Here is a 23,183-nt window from a genome sequence, read left to right on the forward strand (position 1 = left end):
CGGAGGAGAAGAGACCACAAATAAAAAGGAGATGTCCAGACCTTTCGAATATTGGTCACAGAAGCCAAAGTACTGGCCTCTGGCTTCACAGAGCAGCTGCTTCTGCCCTGGTGTCTCTCCTCATGTGCTGAGCAGTGACAGGGATTCTGTAGTCCGAGGCGCCCTTCCCCGGGTAGGGCAGGACAGGACTGGATCTTGGCTGCCAGGCCACTGGGCAAGGAGGACTCAGGAAGGCCAGCGGGAGACCTTGCAATACCTAAGTTTGTGCAAGAAACCCCTCTACATGTCCCTTCCCAAAACTGGCTTCCAGGATGTTCAAGAGTTCCTTTGTGGAAAGCGGCTATGCAGTCTTTAAAAATCACACGTATTGATTTTCATCTGCTTACAAACTATGAAGATTAGAAAGTACAAAAAATAGCGAAATTAAATCAACCATAAGCCTGGCCCCTTGAAATCAAAACAATTAGCACTGTGGTGAGTTTTTTCCCATTTATACCTACGTTGGCATTCTCACATAAATTGGGATCATAATTCTATACAGTTTTGTAGCCTGATTTCATTACTTAAAAATACCTAGAGACATTTTTAATACAGGCTCTTAAAAGACACAAAACCATTATATCAAACACTGTAAAACTCACAGGTGACTGAGACGTCATGGTATCACCAAGAGTAGTGTTGTGCATTTAAATATAAATTCTCCCCAGAAATCCGATAGAAGGAAAACTCATTACACTCTTCTTAAAGTGCCTATTATGTATGAAGTCAACTCTCTCCTTTAGCTTGGAGAGAATCTAGAGAAGACACTTTTGTGTCTTCGGCAAAGAGGCACGCTCTATTTTTCTTTTTCACCTTCTCATATGTCCCCTGATAAGGGGAAAGCTTTGAAAATTCACTGCTGGGAAAATGGGGTCTTGCTAGAGAAGCTACTCAGCAGCTGAGGAAAAACCTCCAGAAAGAAGTGGTATGGAAGGAAGAGCCCTGAACTTCAAAGGGAAGAAAGCGGGATTCATGTGTCAAGTCTGCCATTACAGCCCTAAGATCAAAGAGCACCCGTTTCCCTGCCTGTCAGCAGAGACACCACCACCCATCTCCAAGGATCAAAGGGCTGCACAGATTAAATAAGACGCCGCCTGTGAAAGTGCTTTGTCAATGGTAAAAGAAACTGCAGGACAATAATCACTAAGTCGCAACAGTATTATTATTTTTGTTGCTGAGCTGGCTTGGTCCACTCACTGCACGCCCTGGCAGGGGCAGTGTGCAATAGTGCAGAAGTGTGGACTATGGAGCTGCCTGGCACTGCTCAGGTTGGCCGTTATTTACCTTGCCAGGTTATTCATCTGTAAAATGGGATAATAACAATACACCTATCTCCTAAGACTCTTGAGATGATTAAACTGCATTAATTTACACGTGGTGCTTAGGACACTACCTGGAACATAATAAACACTATATAAGGGGAGCTTTAAAGTCAGTGATCAATGACCAAATATATGATTGAAATAGATCAGCCCAAACCAGTAGGCACGTTTTCCTTTTTTTTTTTTTTTGAAAGAGAGACAGAGAGAGAGCATGCACAAGCCAGGTGGGGAAAGGTAGGGAGGGGCAGAGGGAGAGGGAGAATCTCAGGCAGGCTCCATGTTCAGCATGGAGTCCCACGGGGGCTCAATCCCACAACCTGGAGATCACAATCTGAGCTGACATCAAGAGTAAGTCACTCAACGACTGAGCCACCCAGGTACCCCCAGCAGGCACATTTTTTTAAAGCTTTCCACAAAAGTATTAATCAGGAAGTAGGACTAGCAGCCCAAGTTTCCCTCCAAAGCTACGTGCCCCCTCTCCCAAGTGCCGCTTGGTCCAGCAGCTCCCTTCCTACCTTCTCGGCATCCTGCTCAAAAAGCCGCAGCTGGAAGCACTGGTCCAGCTTGAGCTTGCGCACGTGCCACATCTGGTGCAGGTGCTGCCGGGTGGAGTGCAGCTTGTCCAGGAGGCTGGTGATCTTGGGCACCAGGCTCTGGAAATCGGCGCTGCCCGGGATACAGTTGCGTCCAGAGAACCCATCACTGCAGCGGATACACTGCAGCAGCCGCTGCCCCTCCCGGTCCAGCTCCTCCACGGGGGCCTTCAGCACCTTCTTCTTGAGCTGCGTGTGCTCATCAATGAGCCGCCGCGAGCCTTCCACGTCCACAGGGAACTCCTTCCGGGCCAGCATCTCCTGCAGGTCCTCGAGGCGGGACAGCAGGTGCACGGCGCTGTTGAAGAACTCCTCCAGGGAGAGTCGCAGCTCAATCCACTCCTCATGGTTGTAGTCCAGGGAGCCATCGAACTCCTCGGTTAGCTGGGAAGGGTCCACCAGCTTCGTGAGGCCCTCCACGGACACCATGCTTGTCTGTGAGGGGCAGACAGAGAGAGGGGGACTCAATGATGTGGGGGAAGGCAGGGTAGAGGTAGGCAGAAGGTAGAAAGTCAAGGGCAAAGGCTGAGATCCATCCACACATTAATGACCACAGCCTGCCTCAGAAAGGGCATGTATGAGAGCACACAGCCCGTGGGGCGGGAGCCGCCAGCTGGCCAAGGTCAACATTACAATGGACTGGCTAAGAGTCCAGGACAATCTCTTGGGCCTCTTACTCCTTCCAAGACTCACTGATAAGGCCACAATAGCCAAGGAATCCTGAAACATCAGCTCCTGCCATGCAGCATATCATAGGATAGGTGGAAAAGCAGAAGCAAGAAATATGTGGGTAGCAGAAGGGGAAGTGAAAGAGGGAGCTATGAGAGAGGTCTGGCTCACCTCAAAGATGAACTTGGAGCTGCCAAAGTTGGTCTTCTGCTTCTGCCAGAAGTTGTCGGGTTTGATGATGAGGGCCACATGGATCTCGGCTGGAAAGGCTTCCTGCAGTGTCTTGAGAAGAGGCTTGATGAGGTCCCACTTGGAGCCCCGCATGTCGATGATGACGGTGAAGCCACGTTTGCACACGTCCTCGCTGTGGGGAGGTCAAAGGTCAGGCATGGTCACTCTGGGTGGCTGAGACTTTAGGGAACACAGTCAAAAAACACCCAGAAACCCACTTTCCTTTTAATCTAGACTACCCCTCCAATTTCACACCATGTCTCCTGGCTGCCTTCCAATCCAACTCAAAATGCACTGCCCCAGAAAACCGTTGCAGATCAACCCCATCTGAGCAAGGGCATTCTGACTTCTCCAAGTACTTAGCAAGTTCTCAGCCTTCCCTACAGTCAATTGTACTTGTTTTGATGGGTACTGTTCAAGGGTTCCTAATTGTGTTTTACTTTTTTGTCTCATTTTCTTGCTCCTGGCATGAATCCTGCTTTCCCCATTTGAATGCAAGCTCCCTAAAGACAAGGACCCTACTGCCCTTAAATGTGAGATGGAAAGTCTTTGGTATGAGTTCTGCTCTTTCCTATGCCCAGATCAATGACAGACACTGGTATGCTTTACCACTGAACCCAAACTGGGCCAAAAAAATCTTTTTCCATAAAGGGCTCCAGGCTGAGAGAGGAGCAAGATGGTGAAGGAGTAGGAGACCTAAATATCATCAGGTCCCAAGAGTTTAGCTAGATAGGTATCAAACCACTCTAAACTCCTACAAACTCAACAGGAGATAGAAGAGAAGAAGAGCAGCAATTTCAGGAACAAAAAATTGACCACTTTCCAGAAGGTAGGACAGGCAGAGAAGTGAATCCAAAGCCACAGGAAGATTGACTGCGGGGGTAGGGGCCAGCTCCCAGCAAGCAGCAGAGCAGGGGAACACAAAATTGGAACTTTTAGAAGTCTGCTACGAGGAGGGACATAGCTCCAGTGACTAAGTGGGGGGTAGGTAGGGGTGGTAGAATCCTCACAGGTCTCAGGACCTTCAGGGTCACAGAAAGACCAGGGGTGTCTGAGTGTGGCAGAGCTTCCAGGTATCGGAGTAGGGAAGCCAGCTACAGAGATGGAGCCGAGGAATGAGCTTTCAGCTCGGGGTTGCCATAAACCATGATACAAGGCAAAGTCAGACCACTGCTTTTCGATCAGGGACTCCACAAGTGGCAGATCTGGAGAGACACCCTCGTTCGTCCACCAGGAGGACTGGCACAGGAGCACACTTCAGGAATCTGCTGGGTTTGGAGACTTCAAAAGGGGCCGTGTGCCAGAGACAGAAATGCTCAGTCATAGGCAAGGTGAGCATGGAGTGTGGCCGGAGACCTGGGAGACAGGAGGGATTGACTGAGGAGTGGGGTCCTGAGCTCTTGTCTCCTCTGGGGCTGGAGATTGGGATGCTGCCATCTTCATTCCCATCCTCCAAAGCTGTATGGAAAGCATTCAGGAAACAAAAGCTCCCAAGATGAACCTGAGCAGATTACTTAGCCTGGCCCCTGGCCAGGGTGGTGCAATTCCGCCTTGGGCAAAGACATTTAAGAATCACTACAACAGGCCCCTCCCCCAGAAGATCAGCAAGAACATCCAGCCAAGACCAAGTTCACTTATCAGTGAGAACTGCAGAACTCCAGAGCTAGGGGAAAGCAACACATAGCATTTATGACTTTTTCCTCATGTTAGTCTTTGAAGTTAAATTTTTTTAATTTTATTTTTTTCTTATTCTATTTTTTTATTTTTCCTCTTTCCTATTTCAACATTCTTCAACTACTTTACATTTTCAATACCCCTTTAAAAACCCTTTTTAATTTTCATTGTTATAGTCATATTTTATCTCTTCATTGTATTTAACCTTATTTTTTGTATACATATAGGGTTTTTTCCTTTAAAATCTTGGGATACAATTTCTTCTAATAGATCAAAATATACCCTAAATCTAGTGCATGGCTTTCTTCTAGTCTCCAGCCTGATCACATTCTTTCCTCTTTTTAAAATTTGTTTTCAACCACTTCTTATCAATTCCTTTTTTAGAATATTTTTAAATTCTCATCTTTACAGTCATATTCCATCCTTTCATCATGTTTACCCTTATTGTTGTATATATATGTTTTTCTTTCTTTAAAATTTGCGAGGAAGTTTCTTCTAACAGAACAAAATACATCCAAAATCAAGTGTGTGGCTCCATTCTATTCACCAGTCATGTATATATATATTTTCCCCCTATTTTCTCCCCTTCCCCACCCCCCATTTTGGGTTTCTTCCCGATTTATTAGTGTATATGTTTCTCGGGTCATTGCTACCTTCTTAGTATTTTGTTCTCTCATTCATCTGTTCTTACCTGGATAAAATGACAAGGCAGAAAAACTCACCTCAAAAAAAGAACAAGAGGCAGTACCAAAGGCTAGGGACCTAATCAATACGGACATTAGTAAGATGTTAGATCTAGATTTCAGAATGACAATTATCAAGGTGCTAGCCAGACCCGCAAAAAGCATGGAAGATACCAAAGAATCCCTTTCTGGAGAAATAAAATCCCATTCTGGAGAAATGAACTAAAATCTAATCAAGTTGAAATTTTAAAAAGCTATTAATGAGGTGCAATCAAGAATGGAGGCTCTTACTGCTAGGATAAATGAGGTAGAAGAGAGAATTAGTGATATAGAAGACCAAATTATGGAGAATAAAGAAGCTGAGCAAAAGATAGACAAATGACTACTGGACCATGAGGGGAGAATTCGAGAGATAAGTGATACCATAAGATAAAACAATATTAGAATAATTGGTATCCCAGAAGAAGAAAAGAGAGAGGGGGGGGCAGCAAGTATATTGGAGCAAATTATAGAAGATAATTTCCTTAATTTGGCAAAGTGAACAAGCATCAAAATCCAGGAGGCACAGAGAATCCCCCTCAAAATCAATAAAAATATGTCCACACCCTGTCATCTAGTAATAAAACTTACAAGTCTCAGTGACAAAGAGAAAATCCTGAAAGCAGCTTGGGACAAGAGGTCTGTAGCATACAATGGTAGAAATATTACATTGGCAGCAGACTTATCCACAGAGACCTGGCAGGCCAGAAAGAACTGACATGATATATTCAGAGCATTAAATGAGAAGAATATTATATCCAGCTAGGGTGTCATTGAAAATAGAATCAGAGACAAAAAGCTTCCAGGACAAACAAAAACAAAAAGAATTTGCAAACACCAAACCAGCCCTACAGGAAATATTGAAAGGTGTCCTCTAAGCAAAGAGAGAGCCTAAAACTAACCAACCAGAAAGGAGCAGAGACAATATACAGTAACATTCAACTTACCGGCAATACAATGGCATGAAATTCATATCTTTCAATAGTTACCCTGAATGTAAATGGACTAAATGCTTCAATAAAAAGACACAGGGTAACAGAAAGGATTTAAAAAAAAAAAAAAAAAAAAAACCAAGACCCATCAATACACTGTCTGCAAGAAACTCATTTTAGATCCAAAGACACCTCCATATTTAAAGTGAGGGGGTAGAAAACAATTTACCATGCTAATGGACATCAAAAGAAAGCTGGAGTGGCAATCCTTACATCAGACAAATTAGATTTAAAGCCAAAAACTCTAATAAGAGATGAGGAAGGATACTATATCATACTTAAAGGGTCTGCCCAACAAGAAGATCTAACAATTTAAAATATCTCTGCCCCTAACATGGGAGCAGCCAATTATATAAAGCAATTAATAACAAAATCAAAGAAACACATCAGCAATAATACAACAATGGTAGGGGACTTTAACATCCCCCTCACTGAAATGGACAGATTATCTAAGCAAAAGATCAACAGGGAAATAAAGGCTTCAAATGACACACTGGACCAGATGGACATCACAAATATATTTAGAACATTCCATCCCAAAACAACAGAATACACATTCTTCTCTAGTGCACATGGAACATTCTCCAGAATAGATCACATCCTGGGTCATAAATCAAGTCTCAACTGGTACCAAAAGATTGGGATCATTCTCTGCATATTTTCAGACCACAATGCTCTGAAACTAGAACTCAAGCACAGGAGGAAAGTTGGAAATACTCAAATACATGGAGGCTAAAGAACATTCTACTTAGGAATGAATGGGTCAACCAGGAAATTAAAGAAGAATTTTAAAAATTCATGGAAACAAATGAAAATGAAAACACAACTGTTCAAAATCTTTGGGATACAGCAAAAGCGTTCCTGAGGGGAAAGTATATAGCAATACAAGCCTTTCTCAAGAAACAAGAAAGGTCTCAAGTATACAACCTAAACCTATTTCTAAAGAAGCTGGAGAAAGAAGAGCAAAGGAAGCCTAAATCCAGAAGAAGAGAAATAATAAATATCAGAGCAGAAATCAGTGAAACAGAAGCCAGAAGTACAGTAGAACAAATCAATGAAACTAGGAGCTGATTCTTTGAAAGAATGAGTAAGATTGATGGGGCACCTGGGTGTCTCAGTGGGTTAAAGCCTCTACCTTCAGCTCAGGTCATGATCCCTGGGTCCTGGGATTGAGCCCCACATAGGGCTCTCTGCTCAGCAGGGAGCCTGCTTCCTTCTCTGTGCCTTTTTCTCTGCCTACTTGTGATCTCTGTCTGTCAAATAAACAAATAAAATCTTTTTAAAAAATTGATAAACTCCTGGCCGGACTTATCAAAAAGAAAAGAGAAAGGACTCAAATTAATAAAATCATGAATGAAAGAGGAGAGATCACAACCAACATCAAAGAAATACAAAAAATTATAAGAATATATTATGAACAACTATACACCAGCAAATTTGACAATCAGGAAGAAATGATGCATTCCTAGAGACATATAAACTACCAAAACTGAGCCAGGAAGAAATAGAAAACCTGAACAGACCCATAACCAGTAAGGAGATTGAAGCAGTCATCAAAAATCTCCCAAAAAACAAGAGCCCAGGGCCAGATGGCTTCCCAGGGGAATTCTACCAAACATTTGAAGAAGAATTAATACCTATTCTCCTGAAACTCTTCCAAAAAATAGAAATGGAAGAAAAACTCCCAAACCCATTTTATAAGGCCAGAATTACCTTGATCCAAAAGCCAGACAAAGACCCCATCAAAAAGGAGAATTACAGACTGATATCCTTGATGAACAGGGATGCAAAAATTCTCACCAAAATACTAGCCAATAGGATCCAACAATACATCAAAAGGACTATTCACCACAGCCAAGTGGGATTTATTCCTGGGCTGCAAGATTGGTCCAACACCCACAAATAAATCAATGTGATACAATACACTAATAAAAGAAAGACCAAGAACCATATGATACTCTCAATAGATGCTGAAAAAGCATTTGACAAAGTACAGCATTCTTTCTTGATCAAAACTCTTCCCAGCGTAGGGATAGAGTGTACAGACCTCAATATCATCAAAGCCATCTATGAAAAACCCACAGAGAGTATCATTCTCAATGGGGAAAACCTGTGAGCTTCTCTCCTAAAGTCAGAAAACTGGCAGGAATGTCTACTCTCACCACTGCTATTCAACATAGTACTAGAAGTCCTAGCCTCAGCAATCAGACAACAAAAAGAAATAAAAGGCATCCAAATTGCCAAAGAAGAAGTCAAAATCTCACTCTTTGCATATGATATGATATGTTATGTGGAAAACCCAAAGACTCCACACCAAAACTGCTAGAACTCATACAGGAATTCAGTAAAGTATCTGGATATTAAAAATAATTGCACAGAAATCAGTTGCATTTCTATACACCAAGAGCAAGACAGAAAAAAGAGAAATTCAAAGTCGATCCCATTTACAATTACACCCAAAACCATAAGATACCTAGGAATAAAGCTAACCAAAGAGGCAAAGAATCCATACTCAGAGAACTATAGAATACTCATGAAAGAAATTGAGAAAGACACAAAGAAATGGAAAAATGTTCCATGTTCATGGATTGGAAGAACAAATATTGTGAAAATGTCTACACTACCTAAAGCAATCTATACATTTAATGCAATCCCTATCAAAATCCCATCCATTTTTTTCAAAGAAATGGAACAAATAATCCTAAAATTTATACCGAACAAGAAAAGACCCTGAATAGCCAGAGGAATGTTGAAAAAGAAAACCAAAGTTGGTGGCAATACAATCCAGACTTCAAACTCTATTACAAAGCTGTAATCATCAACACTGTATGGTACTGGCACAAAAACAGACATAGATCAATGGAACAGAATAGAAAGCCCAGAAATGGACCCTCAACTCTATGGCCAACTAATCTTCAACAAAGCAGGAAAGAATGGGCAATGGACAAAAGACAGTCTCTTCAACAAATGGTGTTGGGAAAATTGGAAGCCACATGCAGAAGAATGAAACTGGACCATTTCCTTCCACCACACACAAAAGCAGACTCAAAATGTATGAAAGGCCTCAATGTGAGACAGGAATCCATCAAAATCCTTGAGGAGAACACAGACAGCAACCTCTTTGACCTCAACCACAGCAAATTCTTCCTAGAAACATCGCCAAAGGCAAGGAAAGCAAGGGCAAAAATGAACTATTGGGACTTCACCAAGATCAAAAGTTTTTGCACAGCAAAGGAAACAGTCACCAAACCAAAAACAACTGACAGAATAACTAGCTAAGAAGATATTCACAAATGATGTATCAGATAAAGGGCTAATATCCAAAATCTGCAAAGAACTTAACAAACTCAACACCCAAAGAACAAATAATCCAATCAAGAAATGGGCAGAAGACATGAACAGACACTTCAGCAAAGGAGACATCCAAATGGCCAAAAGACCCATGAAAAAGTGCTCAACATCACTCATCATCAGGGAAATACAAATCAATACTGCAGTGAGATAACACCTCACACCAGTCAGAATGGCTAAAATGAACAAGTCAGGAAATGACAGAAGTTGGGCAGGATGTGGAGAAAGGGGAGCCCTCCTACACTGCTGGTGGGAATGCAAGCTGGTGCAGCCATTCTAGAAAACAGTATGGAGATTCCTCAAAAAGTTGAAAATAGAGTTGCCCTACAACCCAGCAATCACATTACTGGGTATTTACCCTAAAGATACAAATGTAGGGCACCTGGGTGGCTCAGTGGGTTAGGCCTCTGCCTTCGGCTCAGGTCATGATCTCAGGGTCCTGGGATTGAGCCCCACATCCGGCTCTCTGCTCAGCAAAGAGCCTGCTTCCCCCCCTCTCTCTGTCTATCTCTGCCTACTTGTGATCTCTCTCTCTGTCAAATGAATAAACAAAATCTTTAAAGAAAAAAAAAGATTCAAATGTAGTGATCCGAAGGGGCACATGCACCAAATGTTTATAGCAGCAATGTCCACAGTAGCCAAACCATGGAAAGAACCTAGATGTCCATCAACAGATGAACAGATAAAGAAGATGTGGTGTATATATACAATGGAATACTATGCAGCCATCAAAACCCCAGAAATCTTGCCATTTGCAACAACATGGATGGAACTAGAGGGTATTATGCTAAGTGAAATAAGTTAATCAGATAAAGACAATTATACGATCTTTCTGATATGAGGAATTTGAGAGGCAGGGCAGGGGGTCGTGGGAAGCAGGGAGGGAAAAAATGAAACAAGCTGGGATTGGGAGGGAGACAAACCATAAAAGACTCATAATCTCACAAAACAAACTGAGGGTTGCTGGGGGGTAGGGGAGGGACAGAGTGGCTGGGTTATGGACATTGTGGGGGGTATGTGTTATGGTGAGTGCTGTGAGTTGTCTAAGACTGATGATTCTCATACCTGTACCCCTGGGGCAAATAATACATAATAAGAAATTTAAATTTTTAAATTAAAAAAAGGGGGGCTCAAGGCTGATTCTATCAGTTGATTACCAATGGTACAATGGTACACAAAGCATTGATATGTTATCAATGCTTTGTGTACCATTTATTATATTTAAAATGTGTAACTTATAGTTCAAACTGTGTATCAATTTTTAAAAAAATCAGGTTGCTGAGTTGTGCTGAGTGTTCTTAGATGGCCAAGGGTGGAACATGGATATAGTCCAGTTTTCTCATGTACTTCCATTACACCAGCTTGGTGTAAAAAGACATGTCTCGGTAAGCTAAGAGAGGGGAAATTACTCTTGAAATCAAGGCCAGATGAAGTGACAGTGACTATCTTGAAAACCAAAAAGTAGTCAGGCTAAGTGATTTAAGATGTTGCCATACAACTTATTAAGTAGCAACATTTATTTCAGCACTTGGACTTCAACTGTAACTCCTAAGAAATGAGTGGGGGGGAAATGCAGGTCAAAATAGTTATAATATGTCAGTTTGAAAGAAATTCTGTTTTGGGAGTTGGGGTCTTTCCTCCCAATGTCCTTAGTTTTTTTAACCTATGTATCTATTCTAGAACTCAAAAGAAATTTTGGTTAATTCAAATTTTTATATAAATACTGGTACAGTATTATCTTAGGATGTTTTATTTAGTTTCTTATTTCCCAGATAGCACTTGCTTAAACTACTGTGCATGCTGGGTGACCCACGGATGTGTCCCACCATCCATCAATCATTTAGAGCTATTGGAGTTAAGACCACAATTGGAGGATTTAGGCCACAAAAGGAAACAAAGCCCCTTTTCAGGTTTCATTCTCAAATATCAGCCAGCGATGAGAATGTCAGACTGGTGAAGAGACCACAGCCCGTGATTGTGTGACTGTCTCAAGAATACAGCAGCTTACTTAGGCTTCCCAGTTAGAAAACTTCCTGGGCAAGGAGACTCTTTCCATTTCTTGTTACTGATACAAAAGACTAGACCCAACATGAGAGAAAGGCTGAGTCTTTTGTTCCTCCTCAAATCCTGCATTCCAAAGGAAAGGAGTTGCCTCTTCTCCTTCTTTGACTTTTACTGAGTCGGCAAATGGTTCGAGTCTTCCATAAATAATTTTCTCCGCCCTATCATCTGAAAGCAAAGTGACTCTTTCTTAATTTATGGAATTTCCTTCCCATTATAGAAGAAACACCTGCTAATTACAGAAAAGTTAAAATATTCAAAGATCTACATAAGAGATGTTAATGGAAGAAGCTATAATACTCTGGTCTACTTCCTTCCTGTCTTTTTTGTGCATGTAATTTTCATACTGCATATTGTTCTACTTTTAACTGTAACATAGAATTTTTTCTCATACCTAAAATGTCTTCAAAACTATTACATTTAATGACACACAGTCCATCTTATTCCTATTCCACAAAATAATCATTCTCATTAGTTCTTTACAGAAAAGCACGTCCCCTAACCATGGGTGAGAGTTGCCCCACTTACTGTATCTCATCAGCACTGGCCACTGAATTTTTTAAATCTCTGCCCATTTTCTAGGAAAAATATTGCATTACATTTAAATTTGCATTTCTTTGATTACTAGTTATAGCTTATTTGGCCCATATGCATTTCTCTGGGACTCACCTGATTAGTTCTTTTATCCATTTTTCTATTGGAGTTTACTGGCTTCTCTCATTGTTCTTAACTTCATTTGGCTTGACTCACATTTGCTGCAGGCCCACTGTGTCAGGCACTGCAAGGTAACCGTGGTCTTGCCTTTCCTTAGAGATGACCACCTTCCTTGTTTACCTGCTCCTTGGGCTCCACTGCTGTCACTGTAGTCCTGCTGACAGGTGAGATCTCCGTCCCTAACAACAGTGTGGCCACCAAGAGCTGGAGTGTGACTATCCCTGTATCTAATTGTGGTGGTCAGTAGCAGCATTAACTCTATTAACTAATAATCCCTTACAACCAAAAGTAGAAATCAGGCACGAATACTCTCTATGAAATTCTCCCTAGCTCAGGAGATGGGGACAGATGCCCAGGGGCTGAGTGCTGAGAGCTAATCTAATTGGCATCTTTCTATGAGAACAGCCTAATCTCCCAAGGTGCTCAGTATGTCTGGTTTCAAGGAAGGAGCATGGTTGGGGGAGGGAAAAGAACTTCTTACCAATGCTTATTCTATGCCAGGGCCTGGGGTCGGGCATTTGACACCATTACTTCATTATATCCTTACAATAACTTATAAACTTGATCTGGCTATCTCCATGTAAGAAATAACTGAGGCATGGAATTTGCCCAAAGTCAAATGACCATTAAGTGACTAAACAGAGAGTCAAAACCAGGACTTTGAAGCCCACGCTCAGGTCACTGTATCATATTATATCACTCTATCACTATATCATATTATATATTTATCATATATATACTCAACCATATTGCTACTACATGAGTTTCTGTCTCTGGGGGGGAGGAGGTTAGGGTCCATGATGGGGGGTTAGATTAGGATGCTCACAGGAGGTGAGGACAAGGAGGGCAAGGTCTCCAAATGTATGCCCTCCATTTGGCAGTCTGTGTGAAATCACAAGATCACAGAAGCAAGAGAGCATGGCATACTGACAAGTTCCAGCAATTCCCTTTGGTCTGGGCACATGAGTAAGAGGCAGAGAGTCATGAGAGGGTGCTGCTTCACTGCTTCAGAGAGCCCTGTTCTGGGTTCTGATGCTCCTCTTGCACACCCTCCCCTCACCAGGAAACAAAGCAACTTGCCACCTAGAGTCCACCCACCTTCTAAGCTCTTACTACCTAAAACCCTAAAATTCTCTGCCCAAAAGACTCTCAACCTAAATCCTGGGCACACATGTACCTCTTTTCCGGGTCCAGTCCCCCAAAGACAATACCACCAGTGTGAGCATGGGGATGTGGTTAGAACACAGATACGTGAGCTGGGGTGTCCACACACGTACAAGAAGACAGACCTGGGCAGTGGGCAGAGAAGGGAGGCTACTATAGGCTAGGGGCCAGTCTCCCTGGATTGCCACGTTCTAGCATGGAACGCAGAGCAGTCCAACCAATCTAAATGTGAAATTGGCCTCCTAATTCGCTATAAAAATATATTTGTCAAAGCAGAGGGTAGATGCTTTATTTAACAGTCCGTTAGCTTGCTATATTACTTTTCAATATTTACACATAGGTTATGTGGGTTTCTCTTGCTGTGGGCATTACAACATTAAAAGAAGGACTTCCAAGAAGAGGCAGGAATGGAGGCAGACCCCCAAATCAGGATGCACATCATACCATGGCAGGAGTGCCGGATTTATCCTAAGGACAGTGAGGAACCACTGAAGGGTGTCATTCAGGGAAGGGACATGAACAGATGATTTGGAAGAATCTCCCTGCCGCTGTGTAGAGGGAAAGTAAATCAGGGTCGGCCAGAGGAGTGGTCAGAGTGGAAGCAGAGAAGCCACCTCTTTTGTATCTTTGTTAAAATGCCTCCTACATACGGGCCCCCTTGGGCCACCCTCTTCAAAGTTACAGCTACCACCTAGCACTCTCTACCACCCTTCCCCTATTGACTTTTCTCTTGAGCACTTATTACCATCTGGATCATACAGTTGACGTATTCACTCCAAGTCCATCTTCCCTCACTGGTAAGTAACATCAGGGAGGGCAGGGATTTTTGTACTGATTTCACTGCTGGACCCCACAATGCCTAGTACAGTGCCTGGCATGTGTTAAGACTCAACAGATTGAGGCAGCAATTAAGGGCATGGAATCTAGAACCAACCTTCCTTGGTCTGAATCCTGGCTCCATCACTCACTTATTGAGGAGCCTCAGGAAAGTTATGTTTAACCCCTATGTCTCAGCCCCTTTACTGTAAAACAGGGATAAACATGAATAGGAATAAACTACATTACAGGGTACATAAAGGTTATGTTTGCTCATGTACATGAAGCACTTACGAGGGTGCTGGAAACATAATCTGTACTTTGTAAGTCTCAGCTGCTAGAAGAGATGATGTGAGTGTCCCACTTCTTCATTGACCACCACACCCAGTCTGCAGCTGCTAGCAGCTCACACCTGAGCCCATCTCTAGAGACTTTCCTTTGGCTGACGGGTGACACTTCTCCGAGAGACACCTGGGCAGGGACAACCCCATACCAGGTCAGATGGGTGGGAGGGCACTGCCTTTCGATTACAAGGTGCCAAAGCTCAGACCTTCTACTTCAAGGTGGAGTAACTTTGAAGTGTGATTCATACTCCAGAGGCTCCTCATTCTGTCTCCAGCTAGACTACCCGAGACCACATCCTTGCTGGGTCCTACCTCTTCCCTCCTCTGCTTATCCAAGTCCCTTAGAAGTTTTTCCGAAGAGAATGCCCTTAATAAATCATTCACACCTGAATCTCCATCTCAAGAAATACAGCCTAAAATATACATCTATGAATGTCCTACATACATGAAATTCTGAAAGCCATTTGATATGTGGTCTGGAAATTTAAAGAAATCCGGGTTGCCAACTGTGACTCAAGAATCATACAGTGCCTGGGCACCAAGTAAGCATTCAATAATATTTGCCAAATGAATGCATTCATGAACTGTGTTAGATACACACAGAAGTGACAGAGGACCCAAGGAAAATGAGTAAGGTGAAAAGAAACTTCTGGAGTCAAATATAGAAACGGGAATTTTATCAGTGTTTACGAGATGGGAGAAGAAAGCAGATGAGCCGGAGGGGAAAAATGCAGAGAGGTTAAGGAAAAACCAAGAGAGGAGTGAAGTCAGAGAAATCAGAGAAGAGAAGGTTTCAAGGAGGAACTGCAGTGCCACATGCTGCAAAGAGGTAGGTCGTTAACTGAGATCAGAACTTGCGTTTACAAATGAAAAGGCATTGGTACCATTGGTCAGGGCAGTTTCAGCATATTAGCCCAGAGACTGGGAGGAGCCGGGAAGCCATCTTCCTACTTGATCTCTGAGATGATTACAGGAAATGTCAAAGTAAGTCATCAGACTCTGCTTCTGGTACACTCCCATCCCAGGCCCATCTTCCCAACTCTGGAAACAACCAGGGTCTCCACATGGCTCTTTGGCTACCCAAGCTCCACACTGGTTACCCAGCCTGGCTCTTCCCCAAGCCTTCCTGCCCCCAGACCTCTTTTCCTCTCACTCAGTATGCTCCACGGAGAGCAATTTGAGTAAATCAGTTTAACCCGAAATATAACAGGTCGCCTTCCTTTTCCCCATTTAAAATCACTTTAAATGATATTTGTTAGCCCAAATGAAATGTTCAGGGACAGAGTACTACTGCATTATATATGGGGAGGATGGAAGCATAGAAAGATAAAGTTTGGAGCAAAAGGCCTTTGAGTCCACTAAGGAGGGGAAAGGAGAGTGAGTGACCCTCCCCATCTCCCACACCTCCCACTTTAGAGAAAGAACTCAACTGCTGCTCACTCCCTCCTGACCCATCTGGGACAGGGACTTGTTTCCCATGTGGGACTTGAGAGCTGGACCCCCTTGGCCAACTTTGCACCCTTTGTGATAAATCACAGCCCCTTCAAACTGCACGGTAAACTGTTTCATGAACTCTCCGGAGCCCTCAGGCCCAGGCCATAAACATATACTTTATGATTGATCGGATACATCTTGTATTCAGTTCTAGACCATTTATGCTTTTGTTCCTTACATGTCACTGGAGCTATTTTCACTCAGCCAAGTTGTGATATCCCAAAAAAATCATTTGCAGTATTTTGTGCCAAGGCTTCTCAAACTTTAGTGATTTTCATTACCACCTAGGACACTTGTTTAAAAATGCTGATTTTGGGAACCTCTTGCAGGTATTATGATGAAAATCAGTCTGGGATGAGACCCAGGAGGCTCCCCCAGTGCTTCAAAGATAATACCTTGACTTTCTTAGACTCTCTTAGGTGTGACTTGTAGGATTTTAAGGATAATTCACTTTTTCTAAATCAGATTAGAATAGGCTTCAATAAACAGTGGGTAGTACACAGGCAAACAGTCAGGGCAAAGTCTGCAAGGCATACCAACAGCTATGCTCAACAGGGGCCTGTCAAACATGCTGGCAGCTTTCTCTATATATATTATCATGTTCTCTCAAATGGAGTCATTTATTGGAAGCACCGGCTTGGGAGGATTTCTGTCCTCACAGTGCACTTCTCTGGTTCTTTTTGCAAACACTGAGCTCCTCCTATTTTGGCCTAGAGAGGCCTTCCCTGAAGGGCCTGGTGGCTGCCTTCCCCCAACATAGCAATCTGTGCTCAACCAGACACCTGCTGGAGATCTGCCTTCCCAGGCTTCCTTCTCTTCTTCTAAATTGCTGTTAAATCATTATTAAGTTTCTGCATCTTATCATACACCTGACCTGGAAGGCTTATCTAAAATATCTGGGCAAGTCCTGGGTTACCTCTGGGTACCCTAGGCCCTGCCCGCATCTGATGGCCCCAGAGTTTCTTTTGATCCATAAGGATGTGAGCACAGCAAGGGCTGTCCCAGGTCTGGCTGGTACAGGTATGGAAGGTCTCAGTGGTGGGCGCTGAGGAACCAGTGAATAGGTGTGTTACCACTGACGGGCTCCTGGTGGCCCCCCATGGCAATCAGGAATCACAGTTTAGCAGCACACTGTTGAACCCAGTCCCCCAAAATTGTTTTATTAGGCATGACTGTTATTGCTGTTTGTACCACATTCCAGTGTCTTTGGAGGAGGCTTACACTCACCATTCTTTAAACTACTTCCAGCTCATTCATACACTCATATGGTCTGTCCACTTGTTGGTCTTTGGATCTGCTTCCTCTATTTTTGTTGCTGTTATCATCCCAGCCATATTTCACACATTTGAGGACTCAGTGCCTTTAGCTTGGGGGTAGGGATTAAGATACGAATGCCTCAAGCTAAGGGTTGCCCTGGAGTCTGAACAGAGGGGTGGAGTACCTGTCAGGCCAGGGTTTCACCCCGGGTTACAGCTTTGGCCTCCAGAAATACCATTCTCCCAATCATTGCTCACTAATGCCTCCCCAGGTCCCAGACCAAGTGAAGCCCAGACCAGCCCTCTGCACTCCATCTGGGCCACATCAGTGAACCACCCTGGATACCACCCATTCACATCTGGCTACAGGGTCAGATTCAAATGCCACCTTCTCCCTCGGGTTTTCCCTGATCTCTTCTGTCTGAGAGATCTCCCCTTTGCTAACACAGACAACATGTTATGCATGACTCTCTCAACTGCAGTATTAGTTTCAATCTTGTATTAGACTTTGACCTCTCATACCTCTATGCCTTCGTGCTTGCCCACACCAACCGCGTCTTTGTCTAGGTAACTCCTAATCTAATTTCAAAGCTCGGTTCACATGCCTTCTCCAGGAAATCTTTCCTTCCCAATACATTTCTTCCCATTCCACTCTATCCCAACTGGGATACAGGTTCTTCTTACACATTGTCATAACCTTGCCCTTACTCTGCATGGCAGCTGTCCTATGTGGGGTAACTGCAGCCAAGCTCTGGCTGATTGATCTTTTTTTTCCCTCATAGGCACTTATGTGGCTTCAAAATGAGAGCCTAGTTATGACGGTGCTTCATAAACAATTGGTGTCATGTAAATATATTGTATTATCTATTAGTTCATTAACTTATTCATCCAATAAATATTTACTGAGCCTTTGCTCTACAGTTGACCTAGTGCTAGGCACTAGCAACATAAATGTGGACAAGACAGAAACATAAAGGTTACATTCTATGGGGAGAGATGGACACAAGATGGTGGCTAGATAAGGAGAATAAATATAAATTCTGATAAGTCTTAAGAAATTCTCATGTGGTCTGGACGGGCCACTATGAGGAGCTGACATTTAGGCAGAGAACAAAACTATGAGAAGGATCTAGTTAAGGAAATGCCATAGAAAGAATAATACAGGCAGTGACAACAGCTTGTGCAAAGGTCCCGAGGTGTGCTGGCTGCTTGTCCTTTACGGGGAGGAAACAGAGGCAGCAAATTTCAGTAAGGAAGCAGGAGACCAGCAGCCAGATCTAGGTTGGAACTCTACATCTGGGAAGCTCAAAAAGTCAAGCTGGAGAGAAATAAAAAATGGGAGCCAAACTAATGAAACAGAGCAGCTGTTTTTTATTAAAATAGGATATACACATATTAATGATAAAAGCTAATTTTACTGAGCACATGAGAATCTCTGTATGCCAAGCATTATGCATGCATTATCTTATTTATTCCTCACATGAACCTCACATGTAGCTGCTATTATTTCCCCACGCTATAGTTAAGGAAGCTGAGGCTCAAAGAAGTTGAATAACTTGCTTAAAGTCACCAGAAGAGCCAAAATCAGTATCTGAATCTGCTCTATTTGATTCCTGTATCTGTCATGCCACCTTGTCCCAGAGAGACAAAGACAACTTGAGCTGGAAACAACTTTAATGCTTACTCCTGCAAATCCTTCACTGGTTTTCCTTCAGTCTAAAGTGAAGGATTCACAGGATCATACATTAAAGTTGCTTCAAGCTCAACTTGTCTTTGTGTCTTTCTTTTAAGAGCTGAGGACAGCAAGTTCCCAAGCAAGAAAGTGATTTGCTCAAGGCCACACAGTTTGGGCGGATGTTTTGGCCATCTGCACCAGATGTCCACATGTCAGTCGACCTGCTTCTAGTCTTCTATTAAGCCACAAGAGCTCTGGAAATGAGAGGAAGAACAATTCTCCCCAATATCAGACAATCAGGGATGGAGGTCCAGGGTACCCTGTGTTGAGTACTAAAGCCCCTTCCCAGGAATGAGGGCCAGTCTGCAGCTGCTTTCCACTGTGCTCTGGCGGCAGGGGAATGGCCTAACGTCCTGTGTCCCAGCTCCTGGGTTGCCACCTGAGATTTATCCTATATCCATCAATGTCCAGCATGTTCTCACTTGAAACAGCTCCTGGAAAAAACATAACGAACCATCCTGACGGCAGGTGGAGGGGCAGAGATCCACAATGAATACCAGACCAACAGCCCAGGGGAAGGGGCAACAAGGGTTTGTGCTTAGTGAGTACCACTAGGGGCTGCTCAGTTGATGCAAGTTGTGGGGTACAGGGTGTCACCAATACAGGGTGTCAGAATCCTAGCACTGGAGTCCAGGAAGGCCCAGTGCTTGGGCTATGATGAAGCAAAAGTAATTTTTCAATCAGACCTACTCACCAAGTTGTCCAGGGAAGGTGAGAAATTGTACACTGTGGTAGGTAGCTAGATTGGTCCCTGAGCAGTGGATGACAAAAAGGAAGGACAAAGTAAGGGAAGGACTTCCTGTGTAATGAGAGCAACATGGGCCTACCACGCACAGCTCTGTCCCTATAGGTGGAGGCCGACCAGCATCTCAGGATGATTTGGAAGGACGGCTGGGGAAGTCTTACCCACCCTGTATGGAGAGCCTTTAAACCCTGGAGTCAGTTCTCCATGAACAGAAAGAAACTAGCAAAGGGAGGAAGAAAGATTAGTCCCAATGAGTCACCCACTGCACCCTTTTCCCTAGAACTCTGCTATGCCTGCATCTCCCTAAAATCATTTCATGGGTTGAGCTCTCCATTCTGAATTTGAGCAGAAAGAAAGGTCCCTGGCGCTCCGAGGAGGAAAAGAGCCCCATAACCCATGTGTGTCAGAGTTCTCATGCCATCCTCCGGACCTAGAGAGTCTCCAGCTACAGGATCCAGATTTCCTTTCAATTCTGCTTCCATCTCTCCGATCTGGGCTAACCTTTTTCTACTCATCACTGCTCTAATAGCAGTCCTCTGCAGAGTGCCCCAAACCACACCACACCCACTTTCTGAAACAACCAGAAATTAGCAGATGGTAAAGAAAAGTGCTAAAGACACATTAGCACCTTCTTTACAGTTTCTAATTGGTATAGTCAGAAGCGGTTAAAAAGAACACTGGAAGAGACAGTGTCTTACTGAAAAATGAGCCACTCTCCAGGGAATGCTGTGTGGTGAAGGAGTGTTTCCTGGCCCGCAAGGTTCTTCCCGACTCGCCCTTCACAGAGGGCAGGGCTCCTGGATGGCTGGTTGGCTAACAAGCGGGAAAGAGGAGCTCTGAGAGATAGCAGGGCCCCCTGGCCTGTTGTGGACTTCTCCTGGCTGGCTCACGCATCAACTACCAGCTGGCTTTCTGTCAAGTTCTCAGAATCCACATCAATACATCCAGAGGTTTTTATTTTAGTTTCTTATTTTTTGTTTCTTGGTTTTTGTTTTTGTTTGTTTGCTTTACTGGAAGACACTCTCTGTTCACTTTCCCAGGTCATGATGATTCCATGGAATTTGTGCCTTTTCTACCCATTTAACAACATATCTTTTGCACCTGTGCCTCTGACTTATGAAGCAAGAGCTGTGGAGGCAAAGGTCAAAGGTAAGGCTTTGTCCTAAATCAAAGCCTCAATTCCTCCTCTGGAAAGTGAGAAGACTGACTAATTGGTCTGGGGCTGGAATCAGTCGTTTTTAAAAGCTCCCCTGTGTGTGTGTGGGGGGGGAGGCGGAAGGGGAGTTCCCTGGTCATTAGAACGCACATCCAAGGTTAAGCCACTACTACAGCAAAGATTCGCAATGTGCCTGCCCTGTTTCCAGGTCTAGGAGCTTCCCCTGGTCATTCCCCCAGGCTCAATTCTTCCAGAAGCAAATTCAACTCTAGCCCAACTCAGAGTCCCAGGGAAACCTCACAATGGAGGCCAAATAAAGAAGGTTGCCATTTTTCCACCTCTTTAAAGTCTGTTGCTTGATTCCACTCAAATGAAGCTGTTTAAACAAACATTGCTAATTGCAAATGTGTCCGGTGCAAGGCTATGGCTGATTCTCTGTCTTCCCCTCTCTGCCAACCCAGCCCCACCCCCAGTACGTAGTGAAGTACTAAATGGCACAGACTCAGGCTTGCTGATTACTCCAAGCATCCCCACGAGAGACAGGCCTAATGGCCTAAGAAACACACTAGGGCCTCTGTATCTGCATCGTGACTTGTCCTAGATGCCACCTTTAAAAAAACACTTACTATAAAGTCAACTCTGCTCAGGTAGTCAAAGAGAGTTCCAGAAATGGCATGAGTGACAGCAGGACCAAGGTGATAATACACAGCTTTCCAAAGGATGGCTGTCTCAGAGGGGCCAGCCAGGGTTAGCCACACAGACCCTGGTGCCCTTGCTAATCGGCAGGTCACCTGACCATCTCACAGTCTCTGAGATGTAACTTCCATTCACCAAAGGAAGAGTCCCTGCTTTCTAAGTCAGACTGGCTTGGGGGCAGGGCATTTGGAAGGAGCTACTCTTGACTAGGGGAAGAAGAGCTTAGAAACTCCCAGAGAAGGACAGAACAATTGCTTCTAGAAGTCGGGCTGGCTGGCCAGAGAGGGAAGGCAGCCTTCCTGACAGTAGCCTCCTGTCCCACCTCCCACCCTGCCCCCACAGAGCGGTTCATCCCTTTCTTCTGGGGCATTCAGAACATGAGGCAGAAACAAAACAGAAACCAAAGCAGCAGAGGGAAAGAAAGAACAAAATGGAAACTGAAACCACAACCTTTCCACACAGCCCTCCCCTGTCCCTGTCCCGCCAGACAAACTCCAGGGCCCTGCTGCTCAGGCCTTGCCTACATCCCCTCTTTCCCCCACAGTCAGGCTGGGTGCAAGACAGTTATCTTTCAACTAGGGAAAAAAAGTCATTATAGTTACTGCTCAGATATCTGTAAGGAGTAAACTGAAGATCAGGTCCACCTTCCCGTCTAACCACAATGCCTCAGTCACCCCAACAAAAGACCGAAGGAGCTTTTCCAAAACAGGGAGAAAGAAAAGAGAGGGGGGTCAGAGTGAGGCTGCAAAGGTGGGGCCAGGGCTGCCTGACCCCCACCACCAGGGCTGTTCCCGCTTGCCAGGGGACAGAGCAGTGATTCTTCCTTGCTCACCCCAATCCATTGTTATCACCACACCTTCTCCTCCTGCTGCTCCCCAGCTCTCCCCACCCTCACACGGGATCCCCAATCTCTTCCTTTGGGCTTCGGTTTCCTGGCAGAGCCAGTGGAATCCTCATTAATAAACCACATGTTTCCTCTAGGAAACAGTCTTTGGTCGAATTGTACCTGTGCACACTTTTACTCTCCCCCTCTCCTTCTCAGGAAATGGTACCTTCTCGAAAGCCCACCCCTATTTGCCTACAACACAGGCAGATACATGCCCAAACACACCCACCAACACAGATACCCTCAGCTACCCCTCATGCAGTCACCCCTGCATGCCCACTGGGCTTTACCAACACAGGAGCTCTCCTTCCCATGGAGCAGGAGAACCTCATCCTGCAGCCATCCCTCCTTTTCCTTCCCTCGGGCACTGAGCCAGGGCTGCCCAGGCCCAGGGCACTGCTGAGGTCACCATGACGTATGTGGAAGAAAAACCCTGTGAGCTTAGGCACAAGCAGGTAGCCTGAGAACAGCACGGGAGGCCACAGACAGACCAACAGAGGAGCCCAAAGAAGGGAGGCATGTT

At 44.2% G+C, this 23,183-nt stretch overlaps 1 protein-coding gene across 23 annotated transcripts in view; it reads right to left on the reverse strand.

Moving 5' to 3' along the window:
- The window catches only part of KALRN (kalirin RhoGEF kinase), a 659,936-nt gene that overhangs the window by 428,083 nt on the left and 208,670 nt on the right, over window positions 1-23,183 (reverse strand). For all 23 annotated transcript variants that reach the window (XM_045088796.1, XM_045088794.1, XM_045088793.1 and 20 more), the window contains exons 4-5: window positions 2,795-2,987; window positions 1,877-2,389 (exon numbers count right to left, since the gene is read on the reverse strand). In XM_045088796.1, the coding sequence (XP_044944731.1) occupies window positions 1,877-2,389; window positions 2,795-2,987 (706 nt within the window). The remainder of the gene's footprint in view (window positions 1-1,876; window positions 2,390-2,794; window positions 2,988-23,183) is intronic.

Source organism: Mustela putorius, unplaced genomic scaffold, assembly GCF_011764305.1.
Source record: "Mustela putorius furo isolate JIRA1106 unplaced genomic scaffold, ASM1176430v1.1 tig00003834_pilon_pilon_pilon, whole genome shotgun sequence".
NCBI lineage: Eukaryota > Metazoa > Chordata > Mammalia > Carnivora > Mustelidae > Mustela > Mustela putorius.